Consider the following 19,893-nt stretch of genomic DNA (forward strand, 5'->3'; position numbering starts at 1 on the left):
TAGGGGCTAACAGCTGCCAGGGTGGTTACGTGATACCAGCCAGTCCCGGGACGCTAAGAAGGCACGTCCGGGTCTTCACAGAAGAAGAAGAAGAAGAAGAAGAAACGCTGCTATAAACCCATGGCTGTTGACAGGGATGGGGTCAACACAGGTTCAGGTTTGCGTAGAGGAGACGTTCTAGAGGCATGAGGTGGTGTTGGTTACAGAGCTCGGGCATCGTTTGGTGCTCGCCAAGGATTAGTCGGACCCACAGCGTCACATGACTCAGACTCTGCTGGAAGTACTTGCTGACAGGAACAGCGCCACTGAGGGACAGGCTGTTTGACTTCCTGTAGCAGTAAACAGGGTGTGACATCACTTCCTGTACAGGAGTAGAATGTCTGGAGGGAGGGAGTAACAGTTTCCTTTCTTAGCAGTGAAACAATGTCATTGTAATGAACCAACTGTGTCACCAGTGGATCAATCATAGGAAGCTCTCATCTGTTGCCATGACAACCCGTTCAATTTAGCTAAGTTAGGGGTTTTCAATCTTTGGGCCAGAGACACTGGGAGGGGGCGTCGCCATATTATCTTCAAAGAACTAAGAATATATTTTTTGAACAATTTGATCCAATTTTTGCATATTTTTACCCTTTTTTGCCATATTTTTGCTCATTTTACATTACTCCCATTTCCGCCACTTCTTCATCAAAGTTCAATGCCATTTTGCACATTTTTTCCACTTTCAACACATTTTTGGCACTTCTAAAACCTTTCCACCTCTTTTCTACCTAATGTGGCATATTTTGACCCATTTTTGTCACTTTTCACCAAATTTCATGCTGATTTTTGCCAATTTAACCACATTCACGATTTGTCAAGCCGATTTTTTTGCCAGTTTAAACTGCACTTTTCCCGTCTGTTTTTTTTGCCACTCCAATGTGCAACTTTTAACCAATTCCTTTGTTTTTTTCCATGATTTTTTGGTCACTTTTAATCCATTATATTTCTAATTAAAACAAGGATTTACATCTTTAAGATGACTATATTCCATGGCACAAATAATACTAAACTTCACAGTGGATATTATTCAGATGAATAAATAAATGTGTTTATCAGATTCATAGAACAATGGACCATTATTTTGCTGATTTTATGGATGGACCCCAAAAATCTCTCCCCTAAATTTCCGTTTATAGGTGACCCACACATTGATTAAGTGTTGATTATATTTCATGATCATGAAAACACACGTCCCGATCAAGCTAATCAGCAGCAGTAAAAAATGGTCTAAACTCTAAACAAGCGTTAGAAGAGGAATGCTCCCCTGATGAAAAAGGGATAAATGGGGGAATCGTTGTGGCTTTGCAGGGGAGGGCCGGGCACTGCTGACAACAGCAGATCTGCCATCGTTTACTGTAACTTCACTTCACAGACACGGCTCTGTGATAATAAACAGACATCGGACTGGAACCTTGGAATGCGTCCATGGTTTTCTGGTCAGAACAGAAGCGGCCTACGTGCACTTTCAAAATAAACAAAGTTGATTTCCACAAGTCAAATGAATTGCACAAAACGAGGAAACAGTAAACATTTTTTTACACCAAGGAGAAAAAAAAACCCCTAACAAATCTTTTATGATTCATTACAAAAGTGAGTCACGTCCTGTGCTCGTAAGTCTCCAACGTTTACAACCAGAAATGAAGAACAGAAGATTCTTAATGTTTTTACTGAAACAACCCCAGAATGTCAGTAGTTTGCACCCAAGCATGTTTTATCTTAATCCAAAAGCTGCTCATCTTACTCTGGGCTGCAGAGGAGGGACTGGAACACCCAAAAAACAACACCAGTCCATCATAGAGATGACGCACGACAACAAGATGAGCAATAGGAATCAAACCAACAACTCCCGTATTGGCAGGCAACAATGCTGACCATTAAAACAGAATCACATTGTTGGAAGGCGAGTATGAGATGAGCTAGCAAGACCTCCTCTAAGCCCCACCCCCTTCTGTATAACCACATGTATTTATTCATCTGAATCATATCCACGGTTATCCAGGAAGTTTATTATTTGTGCCATCGTATATAGTCATCTAAATCCTTGATTTAATCCAAAATAAAATGGGTTAAAAGTGACAAAAAATGATGGTCGCCAATTAGAGTGGTAAAAAACAGACAGAAAAAAGTGGTAAAAAGGGTTCAAAGTGTCAATATTAGAACACTTAAATTGACAAATCATGAATATGGTTAACTTGGCAAAAATATGGTGAAAAGATGTAAAAAAATTACAATAATGGGTCAATGTGTGAAAAATGTGCAGAAAAGGCATTGAAATTTGATGAAGAAGTGTCAGAAATGGGAGTAATGTAGCAAAAATGCATTAAAAGATGCAAAAATATGGCAAGAAAAGTGATGAAAATAGGTTAAAATATGGCAAGTTTGGTGTAGTTGCAGAAAAAAGGTAAAAATGAACAAAAATGGCCTAAAAAAATATACTTAATTTCTTGAACGCATCTGGCAACCCCCACCCAGTGTCTCACAACCCCAAAAGTGTCGTTATTAGAGCAATTATCGTAGCAATTGGTTTAAACTGGCAAATAATGGGCATGCCAAAATGTTATTTTGGTTAAATTGGCAAAAAATATGGTTAAAAGAGATTAAAAGTTACAATAATGGGTCAACATGTGGAAAAAATGTGAAGAAAATGCGTTGAAATTTGATGGAAAAGTGTCAGAAATTGGAGTAATGCAGCATTAAAGAAAAATTGAAAAAGATTTTCTGTTTCTTGAAGGCATCTGGCGACCCCCTCCAAGTGTCTTGCAAGCCCAAATCCGGTCCTGGCCCCAAGGTTGAGAACCCTTGCTTCTGGTTCAAAGTGTCATTATTAGTAGCAATTAGTTTAAACTGGCAATTAATGGGAATGAGGTTAAATAAGAATGACATATGGTGAAAAGAGGTTAAAAATTAAAATATAAGGGAGGTTAAAAGAGACAATAATGGGTCAACATATGCAAAATGAGGTGGAAAAGTGGTGAAAAGGGTTTATAAGTGCCGAACATGTCTTGAAAGTGGAAAAAAATGGCAAAAAAGGCTTTGAAATTTGATGGAGAAGTGTCAGAAATGGGAGTAATGTAGCAAAAATGCATTAAAAGTTGCAAAAAATATGGCAAGAAAAAGGATGAAAAAAGGTTAAAATATTGCAAGTTTGGTTGTAGAAAAGGGGTTGGGGGGAGGGGCTCCAGCCTCCCAGTGACCCTGGTGGTTTTGATGGTGTGTAGATGAAGACAATGGGTGGATATGATTTTTCTGCAGAAGATTTGACAGAGATTTGCGTGAACGTGAGCCTGAAGCGAAGGAACTTCTTCCTCTGGGAGCGTGAAGCAAACATTCCTGCACAGACTATAAGTCACGGACTAGATTCCCGTCTCTCTCTCTTTCTCTTTGCTGTCGTGTGATGACACCACGGAGTCACTTCATCAGCGGCGCCGCTCATGGTTAGTCTCAGGAGCCCGAAGAGGCCGAGATATTTCATCTGACTTTGAAATGAGAGGAATTGGTGCAAAATATAACAAACATCTTGGCCTCATTTCTCCGTATGTGTTGAATAATCTGTGCAGCCTGGATAATAAAAACAGAACTGCCACGCCCTCTTCCCTCACTGTCACTGTGCTTTTATTTTGTACTTCATTAGAGACAGATGTTATTTTTAGTGCTGGCACTTTAACACGTTAATTGTAATTAATTAATTACAGAAAAAGTAATTCACTAAAATAATAACGCACTGAAAATGCACTTCAAACATGGCGGAACCATTCTCATTTTTTGTGGTAAACCCATAACACTGATGCACAGACAACAAAACAAGGCAAGGCAAATTTATTTGTTCAGCGCATTTCATACACAAGGCAACCTAGTGTGCTTTACATGATCAAACAGCTTAAAATCAATAAGAACATTTCAAATCATCAGTAAAATCAATTAAAATCATCAGCAAACACATTATATCAACAACATGATCAGAAATCTTCATATGCAGTAGAGAAAAAAGCTCCTTTAACTTTGATTTAAAAATGTTCACATGTGATGCTGACTTCAGTTCTGCAGTTTGCTCCACTTCTTTGCAGCATAACAACTAAAAACAGCATCACCTCTGGGCTCCACTATCTGACCTGTGTCCATAGATCTGTGAGCTCTGGGCTCCACTATCTGACCTGTGTCCATAGATCTGAGAGCTCTGGGCTCCACTATCTGACCTGTGTCCATAGATCTGAGAGCTCTGGGCTCCACTATCTGACCTGTGTCCATAGATCTGTGAGCTCTGGGCTCCACTATCTGACCTGTGTTTATAGATCTGTGAGCTCTGGGCTCCACTATCTGACCTGTGTCCATAGATCTGAGAGCTCTGGGCTCCACCATCTGACCTGTGTCCATAGATGTGTGAGCTCTGGGCTCCACCATCTGACCTGTGTCCATAGATGTGTGAGCTCTGGGCTCCACTATCTGACCTGTGTCCATAGATCTGAGAGCTCTGGGCTCCACTATCTGACCTGTGTCCAAGACAGGAAACTGCTGAGCTTTTGTTTGGCGGTAATTTTACTTTATAAAAAATCACCAGATGGAAAACAAAAGTCAAGTTCTTTGCAAATTGTGCAAGAAAGAGTTTTAGGATCACTGGAGCTGTGTAGCCTCAGCTAGCACCTCAATGCTAAACATGTAGCAGCTAGCACAGACACACGGACAGTGCTAGCTGCTACATGAACAAGATGACAGAGTTCAGAGACAAAATGAACAAGTGAATGAATATTATTATCTGAAGGAGAGAAAAAAGCAACAAGTTTGATGTTCAATAATTGTATTTCTCAGAAAAAGTGTTCTTACAGTTTATGATGTGATAACTTTATAACACTTCATATCAACCTGATGTTTTATTTCATTTCTATTTTCTAAATATTTCCCCTGATGGTCTAAACTAAAGGTGTCAGCAGCTCTTTAGAGTCTCACATACAGAGAAGTGGAAATGGTTCAAGTCTATTAAAAACAATAATTTACTTTATAAAGACCTTTTGTTAAATATACATTTTTTGATCTGCCACAATAGTATGATTGATTTAAATGAAAATACCTCAAGTTTAGAGCATTTCTCAGCTGTTTTTAGCTATTATTAAAAAGAGTAAAGTAACTTTATTGATCCTGCAACGGGGAAATTTACTGTCATACTTTTTACTACATAAAATGGTTTAAAAGTGACTAAAAATGGTGGAAAAAGTGGTGAAATGGGATTTTAAAAACCACAGAAAATGGTTAAAAGTTCCAAATTAAAGAGGCCAAACACGGACAGAAAAAGTGGTAAAAAATCTTCAAAGTGTCAATATTGGATGAATTAGTGGGAAAAATTAGTTTAGACTGGCAAATAATGGGCATTACAAATCATGAATGTGGTTAAATTGGCAAAAAAATAACAATGAAATATGGCAAAAAGAGGGTAAAAGTGACAATAATGGGTCAACATATGTGACATTAGGTGGAAAAAGTGGTGGAAAAGGTTTATAAGTGCTGAACATGTCTTGAAAGTAGGAAAAATGTGCAGAAAAGGCATTACAATTTGATGGAGAAGTGGCAGAAATGGAAAAAGGAGTAAAAATATGGCAAAAAAAAGTGATGAAAACAGGTTAAAAAATGGCACGTTTGGTGTAGTTGCAGAAAAAGGGTAAAAATAAGCTAAAGACTATAGAGTAAAGTAACTTTATTAATCCTGCAGTGGAGAAATATACAGAAGGTAACACACAGAAAACCCAAAAGACACCTGAAAAATAGTGCATTGAAGGAGATCAAATATAATACAATAATAGAGGCTGTAAATATAAATATAGATATAGAAAATATGAATAGAAAAATAATATAAACAGTCGGACTCTTCTTCCTCCAATAGATGAATTAGATCAATTAATAATAATAATAATAATAATAATAATAATAATAATAATAATAATAATAATAATAATAATAATAATAATAATAATGCATCACTTTTATATAGCGCTTTTTTGGACACTCAAAGTCGCTTTACAGAATTAAGGGATTATTCTTTCACTCCACGCTTAGTGGTGGTAAGCTACTATTGTAGCCACAGCTGCCCTGGGGCAGACTGCCAGAGGAGAGGCTGACCACCACCAACACACTCACACAACTACATTCATACTAGGCAGTGTGGGTAAAGTGCCTTGCCCAAGGACACAATGACAGATACCACTGAGGTCACCCCACTGTAGCACCTGGACTTCTCAGTGGTCTCCATCCACCTACTAACCAGGACCAGACCTGATCTTCAGAGATCTAACCAGATCGGGCAAAGAGCATAATTAATGAACCGCTCAATTTTATAGTTCTATTTATTAAAACCAGACTCTATACGTGTGAGGATTTGTTGTTTGTCACATTCACACAGATTCCCACAGAAAGATGCTTTTCCTCCTCCTCCTCCTCCTCCGTTGCTACAGTGTGAACCATATGCTAATCATCAAAGTCTGAAGACCTCGAAGACTTTAAAGATGTCCCCAAAATTTGATTTTCTGACTTTCAGTAAAGCAATTTGAACTGGTGTTTATGCTCAGAATAAGGATGAGACACTTTGGCGTTCCATTTAAGGAAGGATTGTGAGTGAGTGGCGAGACAGATGTTTGATTTCTCTTTCTGCAGGTTCTTTTTTTTCTGCTTTTGCAGCTCATTTTCATCTGCCATTGATTTAAATCCTGCCCCTCAGGGCACAGCAAGCCTCGTTTCACCACCCGCTCTGGGAGAAAAAAGGGGCAGATTTCTGCTGAAAATAGCACTTCTCTGCACTCAGATTCCACAAACTCACTCACTCAGGGCCTTAAAGTAGGAATACCTGACTGTGGAGATTAAATCCACCACAACCCCAGGAAGGACGCCTGGAAGATTGGGTTTCAGAGACACTTTGATCTGTTGATCAGCGACTTGTGCTGATGTGACATTACCATCGATGCAAACCGACGTTTGCTAGAATCGGATGCAGCAGGAATTCAGCGGCTGAGGAACTGCTTCGGTGTTAAATGTGGCTGCAAATGACAATAAGTCACGTAGGATAAATCAGCCTGTCTCTGAAACACAAACAAGTGTCGGACTGCTGGTGCTCACGCTTCACTAAACGCCATTAGGAGGGTTTCTAAAGTAGTGACTACAAATACACTATGTGAAAAACACACAAAGTAGTAGACAAATGGACAAAAAACAGAGCAAAAATACACAAAATGACTCCAAAAAAAGATACAAAATGTCAAAAAATTACACAAAATGACAAGAAAATTACAAAAAATTATTCCAAAAACATAAAATACAACAAAGGTACAAAAATCATATTTATGACACAAAGGGATGGGACAATATACAAAGTTCATGTGATGATCAAATATAAGATACTGGGCTCACGATAACAATACAGGCCGATATATATTTGGGAAGTTTGAAAAACAAGAAGACAATCATCAACATCCCCCGCCAAAAGAAAACAAATCAAGGGCAATAACTCCAGAAAAGATAATTGCTTGCTTTTCATTTTCGAACTCTATCGAGGTATTGATACCCTGAAGCCACACACCGAATTTGGTTTTTCTTTCTTAAATCGTTTCTGAGAAAAGCTGTCCCCTTTAACTTCTACACTTTGTGGAAGGGGATAAAAAAATACCACTATACAAAAAGTCAGCTAGCTTCATGCTAACGTCTATGGGAAAACTCATGTACAGTATAGTATGCTCATGCTAACATTTACCGCGATTGGCGGTGATTTATATAACAGTTTATGCTTAACTTTCACAAACACATTCTTAGGAGTGTCATCAAACAATACATAGTATCGGCTGATACGATACATGCCGATACTTCTGTGTTTTAAAAAAAATGCGATCTGTTTTTTACCGAAAATCAGGTCCTCGAAATCCTTGACATTTTCTCTGTAACGATTAAAGTCGAGAAGACGAGAATAAGGTCGAAATTTTGAAAATGACCTCAAAATACAATATCATGATAAAAGTCGAAGGTCGACTAATAAAGTAAAATCTACGGAAGCTGACGAAGGAAATTTCGACTTTAATCTCATGTTTTCGACTTCATTCTTGATTTGCCCAAAATGATTTTCTCCATCAAAATTGTCCCTGATCTGCTTCAATAATGAATGATGGATAAAAATACAAAACGACAAAAAAAAAAGACAAAGAACCACAACGAAATGAAAGAAAAACGATGATTAAGCTCTTTGTTCTTTCTTTTATTGATGCTCAGATTTGGTTATTATTCTAAATGCTGACATGAATGTTGATCAAAGTTGTGCATGTGTCTGAGACTTTTTCGCTGACGTTCCGTCCTCTTCTCGCTCAGGTTCTCCGTCTCTGAGTGGAACGGGCACGGTGACGGTTCTGGTCGACGACGTCAACGACAACGTCCCCGTTTTCACGTCCTCCACCTTCCACACCACCATCACTGAGGACGCCCCCACTGGGACAGATGTGCTGCTGGTCAACAGCTCAGATGCAGATGTTGGCGTCAATGGTGTGATAAGGTATTTATTTCACTGGAAATCAGCCTTATCCTCCACTTCCCTTCCTAAAAAACACTTAATCCTCATAAAAACACACTCTTTGATTGTTGTTTTTGTTGTGTTGTGTGTTTTTTCCCCCAAGGTGTTCAGTGAACAGGCACTTTTTTATTTCCCCCCCGTAATTATTACACATAACCACCAACTATTTTGCAGCCAAGCTCTTTGGCAACATTACGGTTCACTGGGCTCCTGCAGAGTTCTGACCTGGTTCAAGTTTTTAAAGCATTTTAAAACATTAAAATGAAGATGAGAAACATGTGTTTGACTCTGACGCAGCTTTTTCTGGTCATTCAAGGTGAAATGAACTCATTAGAAACGCTCATAATTACAAATTAAACCCCACAAAATGCAAGGACGATTAAAGGAATAAAACACATACACATTGCAAACCAGATGTTTTAATTAGTTTTAACATAATCTGTAAAATCGAGGCTTTAAAAAACGATTTAGAAAGTCAATTTGAAGATTTTCTTCTCATTCTTCCTTTTTTTAGGGAATAAAACCAAAAAATAGGTTAAACCAAATGTTTTTAATCTTACATGTCAGCTTAAATTACATTTACACACACTTTCTCTCACTTCCTGATTGTGGGTGCAACTTCCTTTGAGATTAATTAAAATATACATAATATTATTGTTCCATAACACAAGAAATGCACTCAAACAACACTTTAGGGGCGGAGCTTGGATGCTTGCGACAAGATATATATCTGCAATTTAGTTCTGCCTATTGTCTAAATTAACTTTGCGAGAGGTCCCAGGTTCAATTCCCGGACAAGCCCCCACTATGTTACACTGTGGGCTCCAGTAGCACAACATAAATGGGAGAGGAAAGTTTAATTTAGTGAAGTTATTAAATTGAATAATTAGAATAAATATATGTCGTACAATCTAAACACACAAACTAAACAAACCTTTTGAAATGAGAATGTTTGATTTTTAGCTTGTTTTAGAATGTCCCGAAAAAGTATACTTCCAGGAATTTCTCACAATACTACTTTTGACGTCACACTTAGTAGTACATTAATATGACATTTCAAACACGGCCACAGGCCTTTTAAAATCAGCTCAATCATGTGTAATGACATCAGCTAGAGTCCTGAAAATATCTACAACAAGTACAGACCAGTCAAGAGTCATTTTCAGTGGGCAGAATAAAAATGTAAGTTATTTAAAATGTTCATTAACCAAGAAAAACCTCAAAATCAAGTTAAAGATATCTTGAACTTCAGTTTTGACTTGACGAAACTGACGACTTTTATTTTGTAGCTTGAGGCCGTTTCATTTGCCATCGGTACGCGATGGCACTACAGGGGGTACTTTAGAGGGGGGGGGGGGTCGGGGGGGAATTAATAACTGAAAGCATTAAAATTATTTATACCAGCAACTCACAAAATGACAACAAAAACACAAAATAAAAGAAAGATATAATCAATTATACACAAAAAATACACTAAATGACCAAAAAAACATACACGAAGAGAGAAAAATACCAGCAACACACAATACGACAACAAAGACACACTAAATGGGCAAAAAATACACAAGATCACTTGATAAAATTCACAAAAATAACAGAGAAACATACAAAACGACATAAGATACAACCAAACACACACACACTGAGAGAAAATCATTTAACTAATACCACACAACACACAAAATAACAACAAAACACACAAAATAATAGAAAAAATATACTTAATAAGAAAAAGAACAAACAACAACACAATACACAAAATAACAACAAAAACATGAGAAAATTATACTGAAAAATGCACAAAATGACACAAAACAAATGATGACCGGAAATGGTAAAAGCTACAAAAATAAATCTATTCAGGAGGCAATAAATACTGTTTAATTCACTTTTTTTTTTTTTTTTTTTACAAAATAAGAGTCTTTAAAATGTGTTATCACTCATTCATTCCATCATTATGATCTATATTTGTTTTTTTCACAGAATTCTGATGAAAATGTGGTAGTCAGACATAATGGGGGACTTGGAGAGAATGGGGGGACATGAGCCAAAAACATTTGAGAACCACTGATTTAAATTGTACACCGTACTGTTGCTATTTGCTGCTGAAAATCAAACCCATCATGTACTATTTGAGTTATAGAGTGTTAAAAACAAGCAGCTCTGTAACTGACATGGTTCTTTGACCAAACCCCCCCCCACCCCCCCCACCCCACCCCACCCTGCTTTAAAAACCAGATTTAGTTTTACCTCAGTTTACCTCAGCAGTGGTTTTATAAAAACCCAGGCTCAGAGTCATTGTTTGAATTCTGCAGGTTTGATCCTGGTCACATTCCCATCCCCCCACCCTCCCCCACCACCCCCCACCCATACACAGAGCTACTGGCCTTAGTCTTTTAGTCTCTTCTTCCTCTCCTTCCTCAGTTACCCCACTGGGTCCACATTGGGGGTACCTTGGTGTGCTCCACTTTCCCAGAAACACAGTAATGAGGACGTTAATCGCCTACGACAGTACGAGATGTGCCCGTCAGGAGCTCCTGGGGGTTCGAGGCCCCTAATGGAGCCCAGAGCCGGTTACCTTCAGTTAGTAGTTTGGATTCTCACAGACCATTTAACAGGAGCCCCCAAACTGGGACTCGTCTCTGGATTATGTTCTGACCGTAAACAGCTGCGGACAGTTTAGGAGGTTGATGAAGTCCAAATAAGCTTTGTGTTTGCACATTGTTGTGTAATTTGTCATCCCCTGGCTCAATATGGGGGTGGGGGGGTGGGGGGCGCTTTTAAAAAGAAAACTACTGCTGTGTTCACGTATGTGTCAGTGTACATTAGTGTCTGAGTCTTAGCGTAGACCTATGAGATACAGACTGTAACATGAGATCTGTCAGAATGCCGTCCCTACCTTATAACCAGGTTTACACTTTAGCTTTTCTATCAATGGTTATTTTTATTAATTATTAATGGTTTAACTTATTTCCTAACTTTTTATGCAATTACAACTAAATGTGCAACACCTTTTTTTAATCAATAGGTCAGAAGAAGTGCAGCGTTGCACCCACTGAAATATAAAATGCTTTTGTATGATATGTTCTAAGATAAAATGTTCTAAAATGCTTTTACCATCCGTTGTTTTTTAGTGAGTTTTTTTAAAAAAATTTTAAGACATGCTTTTATTTTGAAAATACTGAGTAAAAGCTGCTGAATTTAGAGCAGAGATGGACAACTTCTTTCAGAGTGGGGCCCAAAAAAATGTGATTGTCTGATCCGTGGGCCACATTATCAACATTTATGTTAGCATTATGTCAGTATTAATACAGGAAAGTACAAAGGGTTTTGTCCTTGTCGTCCTTTTGTGTGAGTTTTTAGACTTTTCATGTGTTTTTGAATTATTATTATTATTAGTGTGTTTTTAGAGTCATATTGTTTTTTTTTTGTTATATTTTTTGTGTTATTGTTGTCTTTTTGTGTGTTTTTCTGTCATTTTGTGCATTTTCATTGGCATTTTGTGTGTCTTTCTGTAAATGTCGTTTTTGTTTTTCATTTTGTGTTTAAGTGGTATCTGTAGTTTGTTATCATTTTGTTTTTCATTTTGCGCATCTAACTGTCGTTTTCTGTGTTTCTGGAGTTTTGTGTTATGTTGGGCTTCATATAACTTCCAACCTCATGAATTACAATTTTGCATTTGGCCCCTGGGCCATATGACTGATTTAGAGCTTATCAATAATTGGTAGTTAAAAAAATTTTGTTAGAAAATATATTTTATAATGGGATGTTTACTGAATTATCTGCAATAATGATGATGATGGCAAATGTAATCCTTTTTTTTTTTTTTTATCATTTATTATTATTTTCATTTAATTACAGACTGAATGATTTCTGCTTGTTCTAACTGTTGCTTCACTCTGGTGAAAGTTTAAATATCGCCCTCTATGGACGACAATCTGACAGTGGCGACGAACACACAAAATCAATGTCAGCAAAACGTGCAAAGGAAGCAGTTTGAGGCTGATTTATTCACACTATCTACTCTAAACCAAACTGTTAGTACAATAAACACTGTATTCATGTATTTTTCAATATGGATTATGATTACTTGTGTAATAAAAGCCATTTAGAGTGCATTATATGCACATTGTTTCCAGGTTCAAACACCTTAAGTCAGTGGTTCTCAACCTTTTTAGGTCGCGACCCCTAAAATAAGGGTTCCAGAGAGCAGGGAACCCCCCTGTAGCTGAAGGTGGTTGACAGGTGGTTAAGATGTAAATCCTAGTTTTAATCAGAAATAAATTGGGTTAAAAGTGACCAATAATGGTGAAAAAGGTGGTGAAAACAGAAAAAAATGGTTAAACACAAAAAATGGTTAAAAGTTGCAAATTAGAGTGGCCAAAAGCAGACTGTAAAAGTGGTGAAAAAAAAGGGTTCAAATTGTCAATATTGGAACATGACAAATCGTGAATATAGTTAGATTAGTATAAAATAAGCATGAAAAGAGGTTAAAAGTGACTATAATGTGTCAACAAATGTGACAATAGGTGGAAAAGTGGTGGAATGGGTTTATAAGTGTTGAAAATGTCTTAAAATTGGAAAAATATGTAGAAAAGACATTGAAGTAAGATGGAGAAGTGTAAGAAATTTAAGTAATGTAGCAAAAATGCATTAAAAAGAGAAAAAATATGGCAAGAAAAAGCGATGAAAATAGGTTAAAATATGGCAAGTTTGGTGTAGTTGCAGAAAAAGCATAAAAAAAAAAAAAAGCAAAAATGGGCTCAAAATATTATTAGTTTCTCAAAGGCTTCTGGTGACCCATTCTCAGTGTCTCACGGCCACAAATGGGGACCCGACCCCAAGGGTGAGAACACTTGCCGTAAGTGAATTTATGAATGATCACATTGCATTATCATGGGGTATTAAGTTTCTCACTCTGGTTTCACAGCTACAGTCTGACGGGAGGACACGGTCAGTTCTCCATCAACCCGGCAACAGGGCAGATTATCACCAGCTCTCTGTTGGACCGAGAGGACCGGGCCGATTACCAGCTGCTGGTGGTGGCAACAGACGGAGGTCAGCCCGAGGGTCTGTCCAGCTCAGCCACGGTGTCTGTGACGGTGGCCGACATCAACGACAACCCGCCACGCTTCCATCACCATCCCTACGTCACCCACATCCCCGCGTCCACAGCTGCAGGTGGGTGTGGCACTTGATGATTTAGAAATGGCATGTAAACACATTATACAGTATCTAAATCAATAGTAACACGTTATCAATGTGATTTGTTCTCCACAAAAACAACTTGAAACAAATGAAAACATGAAAAAGATCATATAGAATGACTTTGTTATGTAGATTTTGTGCAAAAGTGTATACATATTTCCCATTGGAGAGCTGTATCTTGTAAGGGTGTAAAAAAAAATCGATTTGGTGATATATCGTGATATTTCACTGGGCGATTATTGTATCGATTCAAAAAAATTTCAAAATCAATTTTTTTAACCATGTTTTTTTTTTAACAAAAAAAAAAAAAACATTTTATTGTGCTAACATATGCATAACACATAACTAGGTGTCAGTGAACCACATCAGAATATTTTAAACTACTTCACTCCTCAATGCATTTTAGCTGGAAGTCGAACTCACTTTATTTTTTATAAAACATACTGGGCACTTTATAGATTTTTTTTTTTTTTAGAATTTTACAGTACAACTTTACAGAATCAGAATCTGTTGTAGAACCAAACGTAAAACTTTTTAGAAACATGTAATTTGACAGTTTATAAACATACTATTAGTATCCTCAAGTTTTATAAAAATGAAATCAATAGTATTTCATACCATTTTGTACGTGTATTGGTGAAATTTGTAATTATTGATGGCATAATATATCACAATATTGTATATCAAATTATTTAGTATTGTGATATATCAGGATATATCGCATGACACGTGACACGTAAATCTTATCTTATCGTCAGATTCATGACAATGCACACCCATAGTATAATTTAACTAATAAGAAAATAACTTGATTTTTTTTTTTTTTGTTTGCCTGCAGGGTCGCTGGTCTTTGCCGTTACCGTCACCGATGACGACGCCGGCTCCAACTCCCAGCTGCATTACTCCCTTATGGGACGCAACTCTGAGAAGTTTAAGATCGACCCGGTCAGAGGCGCCATCACGGCCAACGAGAAGCTGAGCGGGAACTCAGAGGTCACCCTGATGGTGCGAGTAAAAGACAGCGGAGTCAACCCCAAAACCGACACCACCACCGTAACCGTCCGCTTCGTCACTGGAGGAAACTTTCCCGTCATCAAACTGAAGGAAACTGCATTCACGTTCCCTGAAAGTCAGCCAAGCAACCACATCGTCACCACGGTAACGGGTACCTCCATGAGGGGTGGGCCGTTATCGTACTACATCGCCAGCGGGAACTTGGATAACGCCTTTCATATCGACCAGCTGAGCGGGGAGTTGTCTATTAGACACACTCTGGACTATGAACAGATTCAAAAGTATGTTCTCTGGATTGAAGCCAGAGACCAGGGATTCCCACCGTATTCCTCCTATGAGAAAGTGGAAATAACAGTGCTGGATGTCAATGATAATCATCCAGTGTTTGAAAAGGACCCCTTCCATGCCGAAATCCTAGAAAACCTTTCTCCTCAGCGGGTGCTGTTTGTCTCTGCTATTGATCTGGATAGTGGACCTAATGGACAGCTGGAATACGCCATCATCGATGGCAACAGAGAAAACAGTTTCAGCATTGCTCGGACCAATGGGGAAATACGTACCACCAGGCCGCTGGACCGGGAGAAGGTGTCTTTGTATACGCTAAAGGTTAAAGCCACCGACAGAGGATCGCCTGCTAAAAACGCAGCGGTTAAGGTGCTCATTAGCGTACTGGATGTGAATGACAATGCGCCACGGTTTTCCAAGATTTTTAGTGCTTCGGTGGCTGAGAATGCACCGGTGGGTTACACCGTCACACGGGTCACCACCACAGACGAGGACGCCGGCTCAAATGCCATCAGCCGCTATTCAATCACAGACAGCAGCCTTCCTTTCAACATTAATCCAAACACTGGAGACATAACCATCAGCAGGCACCTCAATAGAGAGGACACGGATCACTTCATTGTCAAGGTTTCCGCTCATGACTCCGGCTGGACAGTAAGCACTGACGTGACCATATTTATAACTGATATTAATGATAACGCCCCTAGATTTAGTCGGCCTTCTTATTATCTGGACTATCCGGAGCTGATGGACGTGGGCTCCCTGGTAACACAGGTGTCCGCCACTGATCCCGACGAGGGTCTCAACGGGAAAATTTTCTATTTCATTCGATCCCAGTCGGACTATTTTCGAATCAACGCCAGCTCCGGAGAAATATTTGTCAAGCAGCATTTAAAATATCAGAACTCAACAGTTGCTAGTAGTATAAATATAAACCGCCACAGCTTCATAGTCACAGCCTCAGACCGAGCCGTCAAGCCCCTGATGAGCGAGACGACAGTGATCGTAAACGTGGTCGACAGTAATGATAATCCTCCAGAGTTTGAGTCATCCAACTACTTCACGCCTGTCACTAAAAGTGTCAAGGTTGGCACCAGGCTGGTTAGAGTTGTAGCTCACGACAAAAAAGACTTTGGCCTTAATTCTGTGATTGAGTATTCAATAACGGGTGGAAACAGTTCTGCTAAATTCAAACTGGACCAAACGAGCGGATGGATCACGGTTGGCTCATCCCTCACGTCTGATGTGAACAAAGTTTTTCTCGCTGAAGTCACGGCGCGTGACAGAGGGAATCCTCCATTATCCGCCCGGACAACAGTGAGAATCACCATAACTGAAGAAAATCACCACACACCAGAGTTCTCACAAAACCAAATATCTGCCACTGTACCTGAAAACCTCGCTGTGGGGACAGCGATAAGGACACTCTCGGCCAGAGACAAAGACAGAGAAATGAATGGCCTTATTACTTACGCTATTAGCTCCGGCAATGACAACAGTCTGTTCTCACTTAACAGTAAAACTGGCGTGTTATCCCTCGCCAAGACACTTGACTTTGAAGAAAAGCAGCAATATGAGCTGAGAGTTTCAGCCACCGATGGTGGCTGGATTGCAAAAACAAGCCAAATCGTGGTCACTGTACACGTGACCGACATGAACGACAACTCTCCCATCTTTGATCCAGAGGAATACTTCCCCGTTGTGCAGGAGAATGTTCCCAGTGGCACCACCGTGATTAAATTGAACGCCACAGACCGCGATTCAGGAGCTAACGCGGTCATGGCTTACGTGATCCAGTCATCAGACAGTGACCTCTTTGTTATCGACCCCAACACCGGCACCATTACCACCCAGGGCTTCTTGGATTATGAAGCTAAACAGGTCTACCACTTAACAGTGAAAGCCTTCAACGTTCCAGACGAGGAGCGCTGCAGCTTCGCCAATGTCAATATCCAGCTGAAGGGTGCCAATGAATATGTACCCCGCTTTGTCTCCAAACAGTACTACTTTGAAATCTCTGAAGCCGCTCCAAAAGGCACAGTGGTTGGAGAGGTTTTTGCCAGCGATCGAGACCAGGGAGATGATGGAGTCGTTTACTACCTCATTTTTGGAAAAAGCCGAAAGAAGGGATTTGGCATTAATAGGAAAACAGGACAGATTTATGTGACGGGTACTCTAGACCGTGAGAAAGAGGAAAAAATTTCCCTAAAGGTGTTAGCCAAGAATACAGGAAGCATACGTGGAGCTGATATTGATGAAGTCTTTGTGAACATTACCATTCTTGATGCAAATGACCCGCCTGTTTTTAGCCATGAACTGTATGATGTGCAGGTGAGTGAAGGTTTGTCACCTGGAGGTCTGGTTATCTTCGTCAGTGCAGAGGACTCAGACTCCGTACCAAGCTGGAGCAGATTTTCATACTCCATTGCTACTGAGTCTGATCCAAAAGTATTTACAATCAACCAAAAAACTGGACAGGTGTCTGTAGCGGCGGAGCTTGACAGAGAAACAATTCCTGTCTACAATCTGACGGTTCTCGCCGTGGATACCGGCACCCCTCCTGCAACAGGGAGTGCTACCCTGATTGTGAACCTGGAAGATATCAACGATAACGGCCCAACTTTGAAAACTGCTTATGCTGAAGTTATGGAGAATCAGAGGGCTGGCCAAGCGGTTACAACACTGACAGCCTCCGACCCAGATTTACCGCCTAATCAAGGCCCGTTCTTGTACAGCCTCCTCAATGCTGGTTCTGCCAAAAGCTACTTCAGCCTGAGCCCAGCTGGAGTGTTAACCACCAGTCGGGAGATTGATAGGGAACAGATTAGTGACTTCTATCTATCTGTCGTGATCAAGGATTCTGGAGTTCCTCAAATGTCATCCACAGGAACAATTCATGTCAAAATAAACGACCAGAATGATAATCCCTCAGAGCCAAGATCCATGGAAATTTTTGTACACTACTTTGGAAACATGTTTCCTGGGGGTTCGTTGGGGGATGTCAAACCTCAGGATCCAGACCTTCAGGATAGGTTTCATTGCTCCCTCATTCCTCCATCCTCTGGTCTGTTTAGCATCCCAACTGGCTCATGCAGCCTCAGCTCCAAAGCTCGCTCCACAGATGGAACATTTGAACTAACCATACGTAGCAGCGATGGCGTCCACGGTTCAGTCAGCAACACAGCCAGAGTACTTTTCATGGGTTTTACCAATGCCACTGTGGAGAACAGCATATTAATCCGTCTCCGCACTGAAGGAGTTAAAAGCTTCCTTACCAACCACTACCTCAGTTTCCTTCGCATTTCCAACTCTCAGCTTGCAGGACTTGGCACGGGGGTGCTACTTTATGGAGCATTTGAGCTCAACAATCAGACTTTCATTATGGCAGCTGTGAAACGGGGCCATGGACAATATGTCAACCCCAGCGGTGTCGCCACATTCTTTCAGAGTATCAAAGACATTTTATATAGACAGAGTGGAGTGCAAATAGACACGGTGGACCATGATCCTTGCACACATAACCCATGCCAGAACGGAGGCAGCTGCAAAAGGCGTCTCAGTGTCGGGCCTGATATGAAGATAGAGGAAAGCGTCCCAGTGATCCTGGTTTCCAACCACGCCCTGCAGCCGTACGCCTGCAGCTGCAGACCCGGGTACGCTGGGGCCTTGTGTGAGACGGACATCAATGAGTGCCAGCCATCGCCTTGCCACAATGGCGGCACCTGCCACAATCTGGTGGGGGGCTTCTCCTGCACCTGTCCTGAAGGTTTCACCGGCATGGCCTGTGAGAGGGATATCAATGAATGCCTTTCTAATCCCTGCAAGAACGGGGCACTGTGCCAGAACTTTCCCGGCGGGTTCAACTGCCTCTGCAAATCTGGCTTTGCAGGTAATACACATAGAGAAGTCACACACACACACACACACACACACACACACACACACACGGGAATTTGTGTCCAAAGAAAATATTTGCTTCTGTACGTTCCCAAGAGGTGTAATCAAAGCGTGACTGCCAAAAACCGTCTGATTTGTAGATTAATGATTGGCGTGAGAACATCCATATTATCTTTAATAAAAATATGAGATATGATGCGGTTCTAATCTCTATAACAGAGGTTCTCAACCTTGGGGCCAGGACCCCATTTGGGGTCACGAGACACTGGGAGGGGGTCGCCAGATGCCTTCAAGAAACAAAGAATATTTTTTTAACAATTTGAGCCGATTTTTGTTTATTTTTACCTTTTTTCTGCAACTACACCAAACTCGCCATATTTTAACCCATTTTCATCTTTTTTTCTCACCATATTTTTGCTACTTTAATGTATTTTTGCTACATTACTCCCATTTCTGACACTTCTCCATCACATTTCAATGCCTTCTCTGCACATTTTTTCCACCTTTAAAACATTTCAGCACTTATAAACCCTTTCCACCACTTTTCCATCTAATGTTACATATGTTGACCCATTATTGTCACTTTTGACTTCTTTTCACCATATTTCATGCTCATGTTTGTCAATTTAACCTCATTTACAATTTGCCATGCACATTATTTGCCAGTTTAAACTAATTGTTCCAACTTTTAAGCCAATATTGAGACTACAAACCCTTTTTATCATTTTTTCTAATTTGCTCTCTGGAACCTTTTTTTTGGGGGTCGCGGGCTGATAAAGGTTGAGAAGCACTGATCAGAAGCACTGAGACAGTTTATCATTGTGTACTTATATTTATGTGGAGTTCTGACCACACATTCCAAACATGGATAATGGCGTGTTTCAGGTGCATGAATAGGAAGTTAAAATCCTTCTCTC

General features: G+C 39.8%; 1 protein-coding gene across 2 annotated transcripts in view; it reads left to right on the forward strand.

Annotated features, from left to right (window-relative positions):
* fat4 (FAT atypical cadherin 4) overlaps positions 1-19,893 on the forward strand; it is a 152,084-nt gene that overhangs the window by 110,363 nt on the left and 21,828 nt on the right. For both annotated transcript variants that reach the window (XM_028458895.1, XM_028458896.1), the window contains exons 7-9: positions 8,374-8,554; positions 13,503-13,753; positions 14,619-18,968. In XM_028458895.1, coding sequence (XP_028314696.1) covers positions 8,374-8,554; positions 13,503-13,753; positions 14,619-18,968 — 4,782 coding nt within the window. The remainder of the gene's footprint in view (positions 1-8,373; positions 8,555-13,502; positions 13,754-14,618; positions 18,969-19,893) is intronic.

This window comes from Gouania willdenowi, chromosome 10 (genome assembly GCF_900634775.1).
Source record: "Gouania willdenowi chromosome 10, fGouWil2.1, whole genome shotgun sequence".
In the NCBI taxonomy this organism is placed as follows: domain Eukaryota; kingdom Metazoa; phylum Chordata; class Actinopteri; order Blenniiformes; family Gobiesocidae; genus Gouania; species Gouania willdenowi.